The 15,255-nt window shown below is 41.0% G+C and overlaps 1 protein-coding gene across 5 annotated transcripts in view; it reads left to right on the forward strand.

Annotated features, from left to right (window-relative positions):
- Nucleotides 1-241: 241 nt before the first annotated feature.
- The window catches only part of LOC141554467 (dipeptidase 2-like), a 31,838-nt gene continuing 16,824 nt past the window's right edge, over nt 242-15,255 (forward strand). Inside the window, exon 1 of one of the 5 annotated variants that reach the window (XM_074286389.1) lies at nt 242-358. Coding sequence is in view for 2 of the 5 variants with exons in the window: in XM_074286386.1 (XP_074142487.1) it covers nt 12,525-12,610 (86 nt within the window). In the remaining 3 variants the exon portion in view is untranslated. Of the gene's footprint in view, nt 359-10,511; nt 10,641-11,729; nt 11,923-12,490; nt 12,611-15,255 lie in introns of those variants that run through there. The other 4 variants (XM_074286387.1, XM_074286388.1, XM_074286390.1 and 1 more) reach the window with 4 other exon arrangements.

The raw sequence follows: 15,255 nt of genomic DNA on the forward strand, positions 1-15,255 counted from the left end.
ATGTCACCTACTTTCCTGACCGTTCACTTTACCTCAACTTCCTTTCCCATCGGTGGCTATCCTCTAGAGAGCTCAAGCTTTGAATGTGAAGGACATTAAATAGGGGTGAAGTTGGAGCAAAAAGACTTAGAACTTTTAGTGGCAGCAAATAACTGGAAACTCAGAGGATGTTCATCAATTGTTGTTCCTCAATAAGGGGGTATTAGTCGATTCAGCGGGTGTTCGAGGCAGACTCAAAGAAGAGCCCATCTCTTGACAGCAAGGGAGCTTTGCAAAAAGATGTCACTGAAGCCTAGATAGAGAAGACTGCCACAAAGGAAGAACCGGGACTCTTGGAGTGGGACTGCTTAAATTCAAGGTAGGGTGGTGCTCCATCAAGTGATCATACACTAGCTTCTTTCTCTCCCTGATTTCCTTACAGGATCCCAGGTTTTTGTTTTGTTTTGTTTTTGTTTGTTTGTTTGTTTGTTTTGTTTTGTTTTGTTTTATTCTGGAAAATCTATCTTTGTTTTAAAGATTTACTTTTCTAGAACTATAAAAGTTGCTTGTTAGGATGTAATTTATGATCTAATGAGTTAACTGAAAAGCACTTAGCACCATGCTTGGCACCCTAGTAAATATTATAGAAATGTTAGCTGTTTCTTCTTACTGCTCTTGTATGTGGGGCAAGGAAAAAGGGCAGAGGATGGGGCAAAGGGTCAGCATATGAGGATCGTGATTAACAAAGCTTGATTGCTATTCATAGAGAAATGAAAACAGATGTCACTGGGGAGCTGTATATGGCTCCCTATTGCCCCACAAGTCCATGGAGAGGTAGGGAGGGTGGTTCAGACTTAGAGATGCAGTGGGATGTGCTCTCTAAGTGAAGGCCTGGGACTGTTCAGGATTCAAACTTAGAGAACCTGGAGATAAAGAGCTATTAGTAGAAGTGGGAGACTGCCTCATCACCTATGGGACAAGGCAATAGAGTAAATCACAGGAATGAGGATATTTTGAATTGACATAAAGAATGGGGAAAGAGGGGTAGGGAGTTAGGAAGCTTAATTCTAACCCTGCCATAGCAAGCAAGAGAATGGAGCTGGGAAGGGAGGAGGCCCACTTTCTGGCTTGGATACATCTTCAGTGGGGATAGGACTGACCAAACTGGATTTCACTGGATCGAAAGCTGGGAGGCAACACGGAGGGAAATAGAAGAGAGAAGAGGTAGAAATCACTCTAACACTGTTTTCTGAGTGCTTACTCTAGGGGCTCAGAGCTGACAAAAGGTTAAGAGAATTAATGATCCTTCGATCATTCTTCTCAGACTGCAGGAGTGTTTACACTAGGAAACCCATCAAGGTCAATAGTGGGATAAGCGCCAAATTGAAATGGCTGAATATCCCTGTTCATCATATTACCACGTAAATGCTGTGTAAATGGAGCAATGCTGAATTTGGAGTTAACAGAAGAGATCACATTTCTCTTTTTTAAAATAGCTTTTTATTTTTCCAAATACATGCAACATTCCCCTTAGTCCCAAATTTTTCTCCTTCCCTCCTCCCTTCCCTAGACAGTAAACAATAGGCTAAATATGTGCAATTCTTTTAAATATATTTCCACATTCATCATACTGAGCAAGAAAAATCTCAATCTTATTTTTGACATTACCAGAGGCAGGTAGGTGGTACAATGGATAGAACACAGGTCCCAGAGTCAGGAAGACTTACCTTCCCAGATGCTTACTAGCTGTGTGACCCTGGGCAAGACTCTTGACTCTGATTGCCTCAGTTTCCTCATCTGGAACATGAGCTGAAGAAGGAAGTGGCAACCATTCCTGTATCTCTGCCAAGAAAACAAAAAGTTGAACATGACTGAAATGACTAAATGACAAAGTTAACATCATCTGGCCATCTGACTATTGGCAGATAGCTTAGCCATCCATAAAATGGATTTAACAATTTGGTCCCACCCACCCTTCCAGGCTTCTCATACATTCTTCGTTCCATGTACTCTTCCTTGCACAAGCCCCTCTCCTTTTAATTCCATGTATTTTTTTCACTATCTTTTTCCTATGCCTTGAATTGTCATCCTTGTTTTCATTTCTTGGCTCCTCTGGAATTCTTAAGATAGAACCCCTCTTTCTGCAAGACGTTTCTAATCACCCTTCACACTGGTATTATTTCCAATTCATTCTGCTTATATCTTGTTTGTGCATAATCATTTATGTATTATCTACTCCATTAGACTGTGCCATGGGAGCAGGGACTGCTACCTAGCTTTTTTTTTTTAAATCCCCAGAACTTGACATAGTATCTGGCACATAGCATGTAGCAAGCTGTCGTCTCCAGAAGCTGCTGGATCGCTCTCTGGGAAGAGATCTGCTGTGTCTACTCAAATCTCTCAGACAGATTCTTCTTCCTGTAACGAACCGTTGTCTCCAGGCAGTTGCTGTTAACTCTTGTCCTTAGAAGTGACTTCCCTTCCTGCAGAGAGCCCCGTCAAGCCTGATGCAATGCAGAGTCTTTCTTCTTGAATCCTGGCTCTGAATCTCCTCCAGCTCTTATCCTTCTCCAGGCCGATCTGCTCTCTGCGCCCAGTGCTGTCTCTTTTTATCCTCCCAGAGAATGGGCGTGGGATAATGCAAGGGCTTCTGGGAAGAACCACCCCAGCCAATGAGCTTGCCCCCTCTATCAAGTCAACCTGAGTTCTCACCTTGTAATTGTCCAGAAAACCTGAATTCTCACCTTGTCACCATCCAGACAACCCCAGCTCTCACTCAGTAATCCTAACATAGCAGGTACTCAATAATTGTTTATTCACTTAAATTGTATTCTCAAGACTGATGAGGGCAAGTTACTTTGTAAATCTTTGTAAACCAAGTGTTATAAAATGCAGCAAGAAGAGGAATAATGAATAAAAAAGCTGGAAAGGTAAGATGGGGCACAGTTGTGGAATACTTTAAATGCCAAATAGTTTGTATTTTATCTTAGTGTCAATAGGGAGCCAGCTCAATTCATTGAGTAGGTAAGTTACATGGATACATGGTCTAGGAAAATCTCAGGAAAGAATGAGGCGAGGTCAGCTGAAAGCAGGGGTAAAGAGAAGTGATGAGAGGCTTGAGGATACATAATCTAGTAAAATCACTTTAGCAGTTGCATGCAGGATGGACTGGAGTGGGGAGAGATAAAGCAGGGGGACCCTTCCAGAGGCAAATGGATATAAACAGGTGACAGTGTCATAAACTAGAGTTGAGGTCATGTGGGAAGAGAAGAGATAGTTGGAAGAGATTTAGTGGAGAGAATAACAGAATTTAGCAACAGATTGGATGTATAGGCTGAAGGACCATGAAAAGTCTAGGCTCAAGCCAAGTTTTTAAATCCGAGGGACTGGAAAGATGCGATGGCCTCAGTAAAAACAGGGAAATTTGAAAGAGATGTGGGTTTAGGGGAAAAGACATTGCTTTCAGAACATACAAACAAGGACTGATGTTCATGATAGTAAAGACAGAGAAGGAGGTTTGAGAAGAACTGATGAGAAGGTTGGCAGAGGATGAGCTTAAAGATGCCGATTTAGTGTTTGCTAATAAATTCTTCCTAATGCCACGAATGTAGCTGAAAACACTTGAACTGCATTCTCTTCATCACAAAACTGGTAAATCCAAGCCATCTGTGTCACTGTCAGAGACGGGCTGTAGGGAGGGCTGGACCGGTGGTCCAATCAGCTCTGAAACCAGAAATAAAACAAAAGTTCCTCCTCCTTTTTCTCTCATTTCCTCCTATTGGCCCTTTTGCTTTGCTCTGATGTGGCAAACTCTGCTACTCTGTGGTATTGAGTTCCGGAAGCTACTTTTTTCCTATCCCTTGTCACATTATGTATTGCACCATGCTGTAAATATAGCAGATACAGGCTTGAAAACAGTTTTCTCTTTTGATGTAAATTGCTTTTGTTTCCAATGGAACAGTTTCTAGCAGCCCTATGCAATATTGCTTAGCATTTTTTTTTAATTGTAAAAAATCAATTCATTTAGTATGGAGAATTTTCCTAATTTTTCTCCCTCCCTCTTTCCCAAGACAACAAGTAACCTGATATGGGTTATAGAGGTGCAATCATATTAAATATATTTCCTATTAGTCATATTGTAAAAGAAAAATCAATACAAAGAGAAAACCCATGACAAAGGAAAAACAAAAAATAGTGAAAAAGCGTGCTTCACTCTGCAATTAGATTCCAGAGCTCTTTTTCTGGAAGTGGATGACATTTTCCATTTTGAGTCCCCTGAAATTATCTTGGATTATTGTACTGCTGAGAAGAGCTAAGTCTATCACAGACACATGATACTGCTGTTATGGTGTACAGTGTTTTTCTGGGTCAAGTTACTTAGCATTAGTTCATGAAAGTCTCTCCAGGTTAAGAAAATAAATTGAGCATGGGAGTTTGCGGCATCATTCCATTCTAGAAGTTTTTTGTCTCCTATCTGTATATGTAAGAAATATCCTTTACTGCTCCTCATTCTTACTAGAAGGGTCAGATTTGCCACATAACATATCCTGCTTTTAATACACAATTATTACCTGCTTTCAATATATAATTAGCAATTGACTTTTGTATATTTTTTCTGTTTTTATTTTGACAAATAAGTACTGTAATTAAAGTTTTTTAGAATAACATCTTCAAACTATTAAAAGAGAGAGAGATTGCTGGAAGGAAAGAGGGAGAGAGACAACATGGTAACTGGGCTGGGATTCAGGAAGACATGGGTTCAAAGTTAACCTCTGATACTGACTCTGTGCATGCCATTTACCCTCTCTCAGCCTCAGTTTCTCTTTCTCTAAAATAAGGGAGTTGGTCTGGGGTACTACCTCACAGCTCTCAGATTGGTTAAGATGATAGGAAAAGATAATGCTAAATGTTGTACAGGATGTGGGAACACTAATACATTGTTGGTGGAGTTGTGAAATGATCCCACCATTCTGGAGGGCAATTTAGAACTATGCCTAAAGGTCTATAAAACTGTGCATACTCTTTGTTCGAGCAGTCTCACTACTGGGTCTGTCTCCCAAAGTGATAATAAAAAAGGGTGAAAGGACTCACACGTGCAAAAATGTTTGTAGCAGCCCTTTTATAGTGGCAAGGAACTGGAAACTGAATGGATGCCCATCAGTTGGAGAATGGCTGAATAAGTTATGGTATATTAAGGTAATGGAATATTGTTGTTCTATAAGAAATGATCAGCAGAATGATTTCAGAGAGGCCTGGAGAGACCTATATGCTGAGTGAAGTGAGTAGAACCACAAGAATACTTTTCCCAGTAACAAGATTATGTGATGATCAATTGTGATAGACTAGGTTCTTCTCAACAATGTGGTGATTCAAGGCAATTGCAATAGACTTAGGATGGAAAATGCCAATCACATCCAGAGAGAGAACTGTGGAGACTAAATGTGAATCGAAGCATAGTGTGTTTACCTTTTTGCTTATTTGTTTGTTTTCTTTCTCATGTTTTTTTTCCCTGTTTGGTCTGACTTTTCTTGTATAACATGACAAATATAGAAATAAAAAAACCTGAAGATTGAAGATGGAAACATACTATTTTCACTTTTTTAATTTGTTTTTTATTTCCCATGAGTTTTCCCTTTTGTGCTGATTTTTCTTTCATAATACAACTAATATGGAAGCACGTTTAAAATGATTGTACATGTATAACTTAGATTGTTTACTGTTTTGGGGAGGGGGATAAGAGAATTAAAGGAAGGAAGGACGGAGAAAAACCAGGAATTAAAAATCTTACAAAAATGAGTGTTGAAAACTCTCTCCCTCTCTCTGTCTCTCCCTCTCTCTGTCTCTCTCTGTCTCTGTCTCTGTCTCTGTCTCTGTCTCTCTCTCTCTCTGTCTGTCTCTCTCTGTCTCTCTCTCTGTCTGTCTGTCTGTCTCTCTTTCTCTCTCTCTCTCTCTCTCTCTCTCTCTCTCTATATATATATATATATATATATATATATATGAAAAACAAAATAAGATTAAGCAAAAAGAAAAAGGAGATATTGAGAGTTCAGCTGTCTTATTTTACAAGACATTAAAGAGATTTTAAAAAACAAGTAAGACATGCAATTCTCACCAAAGTATTTTGTTTTAGAAAGTATAGTTATTTTTCATAAAGAAATTCAGGAGGATTCAAGGTGAGACTGAATGAGCCCTCTCAAGTTCCTGCTGGTTCTGAGTCTACCACTTCATTTTTATGTCTGACAAAATCATATTTCCTGTGTCATTACTAATAGAGAGCCACTCATTATAAGGCTAACACAACAAACCAATTGGAGTGGAAACAGAACAAGAAATAAATGTCAAGGTCTTAGAAAAATAAAATAAAATGAGGGAGTTGGGCTGGATGGTCTCTAAGGCCCTTCAGTCTAGGATCTTACCTCCTGTCAGTAAGAGTCTCCACTTTTGCTCATGGTGATCAGATTCCACCAGTTACAGTTCCCAGATGAGTAGCTAGTCAAGGGTAGGAGAAAAGCCAGTATGTCCTGCCAGGCTTCTGCCCCATTGGCAAGCTCACTGGCTGGCCGGCCTTTCATATATATATTTACAGATGTGCTATTTTAAATTTATTACAGTCAATACTTAAATATCAATGTTTGCTGCCAAGATCGCAGCGATCCTTGATGTTGCAATCCATGAAGCTTTATTGCATTAATGGAATAGCGTGTTGGTGAGGAGAAGGTCATGAGATGCACAAGTCTTCGGTAGGAGTGACCATTGCTCTTGCTCTTTCCGGCTCCATTCCTGCCAATCAGGTCTGCATAATCAGGTGGTCTGAGCCTTCTCTAGCCTTTGGCTCAGTGATGATAAGGGGCTCCACGTCTTCACAAAATTTCTCTTTGACCTCATCAGGTTCATCAAGGTGGGAGCATGGACACTGGTGATGGGAGCATGGCACTTTCTTACGAGAGTCTGTTGTTCACTCCTGTTGGAAGGCACTCAGATTTGTTGGTTAGATCACACCAGTTTCACGGGGCTTTCTTCCACTGTGACCACTCCAGAAACCCGTGTATCCAGCTCCAGTTTCAGTATGATGGCCTTGTTGCTTTTGCAGGCAATACCTACTGAGTTCTCTTCCAACAAGAGCTGTTCATCTCTTAGATCTGCTAGATTTTGTTTGTAAGTGTGCCCATCTTACATAGACCAATCATGAGGAAAATCAGCTTTGCAGAATGTTTGTCCATTTTTTTTCTGTTTTGTCCCCATTACCCGGCATGCTGTGGTAACAGGCAGGATTTAGTAAGCTGACAGTTGTGGGGGGGCACCTTTTCTATCCCCCTTCCTCCCACAAGTAGGCGAACAGTGTGATCCTCAAAAGACTTTTCAGAAACCCACCGGGCTGCCAAATCCCCCAGGGAGAAGTCAGCCCCAGGGTTGGGGTACCTTGGTGAAAGAGCAGATGCTTCTTTGTCCCCCCCACTGTTGCCACAGGAAATCAAGATTGGCAGAAATGGTCAAATGGTGTGGGGGATGTCTTCTGATTCATGCATAATTTGGATTGAGGGTAACCACCAGAAAGATGGGTTTCTGCCGTAAACTATGTGAAGATTTCCCTTGGGGGGAACTGGCAGATGAGAACAACTTGTTACAACAGCCACTGTGAAGCACTTAGAGTTTGGTTTCACACCCATCCCAGTCCTTCACCAGTCAAGTAGACTCTGTCTGGCCCATGGACAGTGATGACTCTGGAAGAGAGAGTGAGACCCACAATTTCATGTAATTGCCTCACTTGAATCTAAATCCAATTTATTATATTTTATATGTATTATCATGATCTACTTTTGAATTATTAAGTATTTTATTTTTCCCCAAATACATGTAAAAATAATCTTTAATATTTGTTTTAAAAATTTAGTTTCCAAATTTTCTCCCTTTATCTCCCTCCCGTTGAGAAGCCAAGCAATTTGAGTAGCTAGAGTCAAAGGTAGAAGAGAAGCCATTGTGTCCTTGCCAGACTTCTGCCCCATTGGCAGAACTCTCATTAATGGGAACATGTGAAGTCATGCAAAACATATTTCCATATTATTCATGTTATCATTAACTATTGAGCTTCAGAATGTTTCTTTTATATCTGAAGAGCCTTCCACTTTTCCTTTTAAAGTCTTTTTTTTTTTTTGCCCCTTCTGATTATTTCTTAGCTTAGAGTAATATATATACATACATACATACACACACACACACACACATATATATATATATATATATATATATATAAAACCCTTTACAAGCTTTAAAGAAACATAAATGTCAATTATTTTTAAATATTATGATGTTCATGCTTAGCATATTGTACTTTGGTCTTGAGAGATGGAAAGATCTCAATTTGAGGCCTTGGATATCAGCTGGTCCAACTCCTTCCTTTTGCAAATGAGAAATTTAAGGCAGAGAGAAGAGCTTGTAGATTCAAATCCAGATCTTCGACCTCCAGATCGAGGACTATCTCACTATACCTGCCCTTCATTTGGTAGGTGCTCAGCTATTATATGCTGGTCAGTCAGTGTTGTTGAGTTTTCCCAGAACTTGGCAGGGGATGTATCTGGCAAGAAGGTGTTGAAAGAAAATTCTTCCCCTAAAGAAATCAGGAAAATAGATAGGAAAAAATATAGCAAATATAGCAAACTATTACATACAAGAAATGCTCATTTTTTAAGACAAATTTTGGTAACAAGAAATGTCAATTCTTGATAGATTAAAAATAGAAATGGGGGGGGCGATTTAAATCAAGTTTGCAATCCAGTAGTTACTGATTTCTGAGGGAGGTAAGGCACATGGAACTGCTACTGTCAGTCTGGCACATAAAGCAGCTTTCCTACAAGAGGACTGTCACTTTGCCTGTGCCATTCCCCTCATTCATATCTCTAAAGGAAAGGAATCATGGTTCCATTCAGATTTCCATGGTGATATTGGAAAAATTCTTTATTAGGAGTAATAGTGTTGACAGAAAATTAATACCAAATATAATGTTACTTGCTATTCCCTTAATGATTCTGGTAATGTCAGAATTTCAATAATGTCTTTACATTCCTAGTCTCAATTAGATTGATCTGACTCATACCCAAAAATTTTACCTCACAAAGGAACCCAGCTTAAACAGGAGCTCAACTTCTAATGCCCTTGCCCCCTTTCTTGAGATTCATGGCATGAAGGGCAAAACATCCAGAATGAAGTGGTTTTCCTTGCCTGGATTGCCAAGGGTCACTGAGGTCTCCTGACCAGGCCTTGCTACTTCATACTATTTCCTCCTTAACCCTTCCTAAAAGTAGAAAAAAAAAACACCTTTTCATGAGTCTCTGGTTTGGGAAATCTACTGTGCTCTACACCCGTGAGACATTTCCTAGGCTGGCAGTTTTGCAACCCTGTTATCTCAATGAAAAATACTCTATTTCTCAATTCATGACTTTGATTTATTTCAGGATTTGGTAATTCCTGAACTCCTAGGGCAGGGAAGGCCTGGACCCACCTAGGGGTAGCCAACTGCTACACAGTCACTGTGCATTTATGTCTAGGGAAATGGACAAACTGTAAATTGCGATTTAATTTATTGTTTTGCCCCATATTGACTTAGAAAACCACAAATTAATATTATCTATATTATATTTAATTTTAAAAAAATATGAAATATTTATATTTCTCTAAGCAGTTACATTTTAATCTGGGTTGGGCTGGGAGTTTTGCTGCCCTGCCCAAGGCCTGTGAGTTTGACACCTCTAATAAAGAAATTGGATAAAGAAAAATGTTATTGCAAAGTATAACTTGGAAGTATGTGGTGTGCATTTTTCCCGCATTTACTAGCACATCCTTTTCCTAAGGTCTCCCTGCCTCCTGTGGGGGGATCCTCACTTGTATGTCACCTTACTAGTCTCCTTTTTCTCTCGACATGGGCCCCCACACGTCTGACTCTCAGGGCTGCTAGGTAGCTCAATAGATAGAGTCAGGTATAGAGTCAGGAAAGATCTGAGTTCCAATCCTGCCTTGGCTGTGTGACCCTGGGCAAGCCACTTTCCCTGTTTCTGCCAGTTTCCTCATCTGAAAAATGAGCTGAAAAAGGAAATGGCAAGTCCCTCTAGTATCTTTGTCAAGAAAACCCCAAATGAGGTCGTAGAAAGTGGGACAAGATTGAAATGACTCAACAACAAATCCTACTTATGTGAGCTATTTGCCTTTGACATCATTGACTGTCTTCTCTCTTCTCTGGATTTTCATGACACTTTGAGCATAAGGCAGAGGTTTAAGGCTATGTAATGTTATTCCATAGTGGGACATTTAAAGACTAAGAGAGAGAGAGAGCTTCTAGTCCCAGGATTAATGAAGAGCACAGGGATGAGTCGCAAGATTGGCTTTGGCCCATAAGGGAAAATATTAGCCAGGATGTAACTTCCACTCGGTTTATGGGAATGTGCCGAAAGAAATGCATCATGGAAAGTGGAATTGCAACATGAAATCATGAGGTAGTTCCTTAATTTAGTTGATGGAGGAAACCTCTGAAAGCAAAACACTGACAACTTTTCCCGACAATGGAACTTTGGTGAGCCGCCCTCTGCAGATTCAGATGAACCCACCTGGTGAGCGGCCAGGATGTGAATGATTCAGAAGGAGTAAGGATGGAGGTTTGCACCTGCCATGAGGTGAGAGGGCTGTGGTGAGCTCTTTGGCCTTTAAGTCTGAGGATGCTTCAGGTGAGATCCCTTCACTAAGGGCACTTCTGAAGAAATACAGGTACAGTGACGTGGCCAGGGGAATTGAGACTTGGGATTAGACTAAGAAGGGAGAGACATGACTTATGGCTTGAGGGTCCCAATCCAACTCTGTTAATTTCATTTTTTTGTCTCAGTAGCATCTAGATTCTCATTAATGGGAATAATGGAATCTGAAAAATGGTGTGATATGAATCTATATCCTTATTTTGTTGGGATTGGAACCAATGATCACATTAACATCATTATAACTTTAAATGGAGCAAATTTGAATCTATGTGATCACTTCTCAGAATTCACTCTGCACGAATCTGTGCATCACTAAATTGTAATTTAATCTACATGTAAATAGTCCTTTTAGACCATATAAAGTAGTGAAAGACATTAGATTTGGTGAGAATGAGAACATTGGTCAAGTGAATCATAAAATTATAAATTATCGTCGCATTGTATGTTCCAAAGTAGATGAAACTTAATTTGAACTTTGGCATTAAATGGTGACAATGGGGACAAAGAACTCAGACGATAAGTCTTAATTGGGACAATCCCCAATTAAGTGAGAGAGAATTTGAACTCAGGTCCTGCCACCTAGATGCCCAGAGCCCAGTTAGGATTGAGAAAATATTTACTTTGGGGAGAGCAGTTTCAGTTGAGTGATGAAGTCAGAAGCCAGACTTCAAAAGGTTCGGTTTACCTACTATCTACTCGCATGCTTTGTTCTTTTATAAAGTGCTTAGCACAATGACTGGACACAGTAAGTGCTTCACAAATGCTTGCTCCCTTCCCCACCGTTCCCTTCCTCACCTGTCCCCCCTTTTATCTGGATTCATGGGAACTTGAGTTTGTGAATAGGGTCTGTTTCCTGAGAAGTACCTATCATTCTGCCCTGTGACAGCCAGGCTGCAAGAGGTGGAGGGACAGGGTGGTTTAGTGGGGAGGATGGAGGAAGGAAGGGAGGGAGGGTGGGTGCAGTGAAGAGCCAAATGGGCAGCACTTTGCCAACTGGTTTGCATGTGAGTCACTCTCAGGGCTTCAGTTCCACCCCCTGGTCAGACTACATGAAGAAAAGAGGGCAGCTCTTAAGGACAGAGGGGAAACGTCTGCAAGTCTAGACCAGCTTCTCTAAGATAGGGAGGGAAAAGTCAGTAAAGATCTCTGTGCGAGCTTGAGACAGCTGGAAGTGAGCATTTCAGGCACAGGAAGACCAGGTAAGGTCTGTCTCACCCAAATGCCTTTGGGCGACCCAAGCTGGGGAGGCAGGGAGTGTACTTGTATCCATCTGCTGGAGATCTTGTTAGCTGGGAGCCATAGATTTGTCCTTTAGGTCCAGGAGAGCCTGAGGGCTCAGAGTGAGAAAATGAATGAATGGTACAGTACTCCATGGGATCAGCCAGGATCTCTGGTACAGGGTGGGTCTGATAATGGATAGGGACAACCTAGGATTGGGTTGCTAAGGACACAAAATACCTGAGGCTAGGAATCTCTGACAGACCAGCCCCCTAAGAAGTAACCAGAACCTTTATACAGCCAGCCACTAACCAGCCAAGGGGAGTTACGCTGAGCCAGACATTAGTGTAACAACCTAGGTTTTGAAACTGCAGAATCAGAGAAAACAGAAGGAAAGGGTTACAGGCGGAAACATCTAGTGTGCTTTTTTTGATAGAGAAAACCCTGAATTGGGTTTCGTGAGGAGGACTGCAAAAATCTTTACAACAGAGAAAGCATTGGATTTTAGTTCAGAGGAATTGAGGTCCAAATTGGCTGTGAAAATGTAGAGATTGAGCCTCAGTCTCCTGCTCTGTCAAATAGAGCTAAATGCTGCGATCCTGTTCTCTTCTTGGAAACCTTTTTAAGGCTGAAGGTTCAGCTGTGACTCTGAGAAGGTTAGCTCCAGTCTTGAGGTAAGGGAATGAGTGGGGTAGTAGCCTTTGGGGAACTTTACTAGCTTACAGAACCCAAGGAAGATGAAGGATAGTAGTGTCAGGAGGGCAAGCCCATAGTTGAGGATTCCAGTTACAAGAGAACACGGCTCTATGTCTATGGTCTCTATGAAGCACTTCTTTGTTCCCTGAAAACTAGAGATGATCCAGGACTGTGGGAGCCCTTCCTTCCTTCCACCCCTTGTCCCATCCCAAGCACTAGCCCTGGTTAGATTCCCCTTCAAGGGGAAAGGAAAGGACGAGAGGAAACTCTGTTCTAGGTGCAATTCTCACTAACGGGGAAGAACTACGTGCTGGAGTGGCAAGGAGGGGAAATTGGGGGCACAGGGAGATGGTTATTTTCTTCTCCAGTTTGTTATAGTGAAGGATGGGAAACTTGAGCATAGTCTGAACATAGAATAGATGTGAGGAAAGCAGATCTCAAAGAATTCAAAGGAAAGATAAAAAGGATCCCACAGAGTAAAGTATGCCCAGGAAAGATGGGGGATGCTCAGGAATGAAATTCTGAGGACATAAAGGGAAATCATTCCACTGAGGAAGAAAACCAGGCTTTGTTTCAAGAGATCAGTGTAGATATATAGGAAACTCCTAAAGGTGTCTTTGAGAATCAACATTTTTTTAAAAATGCACATATATTAAACTTAACATATATTTCTACCATGTTTAATATATATTGGATTACTTGCCATCTAAGGGATGGCATGGGGGAAGGGGGGTAATGGAAACACAAGGTTTTGAAAGGGTTAATGTTGAAGGATTGTCTTTACATATGTTTTGAAAAATTAAAAAGTTTTAATAAAGAAAAAAATATAATGTAATTGGGAAACCAAAAAAAAAAAAAAAATGCACAGAAGGGGCAGCTAGATGGTACAGTGGACCTGAATTCAATTTTGTCTAGCTGTGTGATTCTGAGCAAGTCACTTAACCCTGATTATCTTGTCCCCAAAAATGCATAGAAGATGTAAGCAAAGCCAGGGAACAAAAAAATTAATATGACACTGTCCTATAAAAATGGAGTCCAAACTCTGAAGGCAAATCACTTTATTTTTCTTGGATTTGTGTATGTGTTTTCTTTTACAACATGATTAATATGAAAATATATTTTGCATGATTTCACATACATAATCAACATATTTCTTGTTGTCTCAATGAGGAGAGAAGAGGCAGGAAGTTGGAAGAGAATTTGGAATTCAAAATTTTAAAAATAAATGCTAAATTTTTTAATATGCAATTGGGATATATTTAATGAAATAAATAAAAATATGTATTTTTTAAAAAAGATAATGTCCTAATGCTAAAAATTAGAATAAGCTGAGGCTGGTAAGGAAAGTTAAGGAAAATAAAAGACAAGATCTTCACCCTAATGAGTGGAAATAGACAGGAGAAGCAAATGGACATCCAAATGTCAGGAGATAGTGGGAAATTATTTAGCCATTCTTGATGTCACCTGGCCCAGATGAATTACAGCCTGGAATATTGAAATAATTGAAAAATGCGATTACCAGGCCACCATTACTGATGTTTGGAAGATCTTGGAACATTATATAGAGAGAATAGAACTTTAGAAAAGGGAAGATGTTGTCCAATTAAAAAACAAACAAACAAACAAAAAAAAGGAAGTGCTTGTAAACCCTGTGCCAGTGAACTTGACTCATTCCTGGGGAGCAGCATAGCTTGGTGTGACATCTTTGTAATCCCTGCCACTAAGGAGAATGAGCCTGGTGGATTGCTTGAGCCCCGGAATTCTGAGCTGTAGTATCTTAGCCTGATTAGGTGCCTTCATTGTTCTGTACCAGCATGGTGAACTCCTGGGAGAAGGAAGGAAGGCAGGGCTGCTGGAGGCCAGCCCAAGTCAGAAACCTTTACCTATCAATAGTGGGCTCAGTGTGGGGAATGGCTACACTTCCATCCTGGGCAAGATAGGGACCCAGATCTCAAAAAAAAAAAAAAAAAAAAAAGATTTCTGGGACAGAATATTAAAGAGATGTTTTGTTAACATATAGAAAAGGTCATGCTACATTAATCTCTTTTTTACTCCTTCCTCTTTCCCTCCCTTCTTTCTTCTCCCTCTCTCCCTTCCTTCCTCCTACTTCTCCCTCCCTCCCTTCCTTCCTCCTACTTCTCCCTCCCTCCCTCCCTTCCTCCTACTTCTCCCTCCCTCCCTTCCTTCCTCCTACTTCTCCCTCCCTCCCTTCCTTCCTCCTACTTCTCCCTCCCTCCCTTCCTTCCTCCTACTTCTCCCTCCCTCCCTTCCTCCTACTTCTCCCTCCCTCCCTTCCTTCCTCCTACTTCTCCCTCCCTCCCTCCCTTCCTCCTACTTCTCCCTCCCTCCCTTCCTTCCTCCTACTTCTCCCTCCCTCCCTTCCTTCCTCCTACTTCTCCCTCCCTCCCTTCCTTCCTCCTACTTCTCCCTCCCTCCCTCCCTTCCTCCTACTTCTCCCTCCCTCCCTTCCTTCCTCCTACTTCTCCCTCTCTCCCTTCCTTTCTCCTACTTCTCCCTCCCTCCTTCTTCTCCCTCCCTCCCTTCCTCCCTCTCCCTCCCTCCCTTCCTCCCTTCCTCCTTCTTCTCCCTCCCTCCCTTCCTCCTTCTTCTCCCTTCCTTCCTT

Source organism: Sminthopsis crassicaudata, chromosome 2, assembly GCF_048593235.1.
Source record: "Sminthopsis crassicaudata isolate SCR6 chromosome 2, ASM4859323v1, whole genome shotgun sequence".
Lineage (NCBI taxonomy): Eukaryota > Metazoa > Chordata > Mammalia > Dasyuromorphia > Dasyuridae > Sminthopsis > Sminthopsis crassicaudata.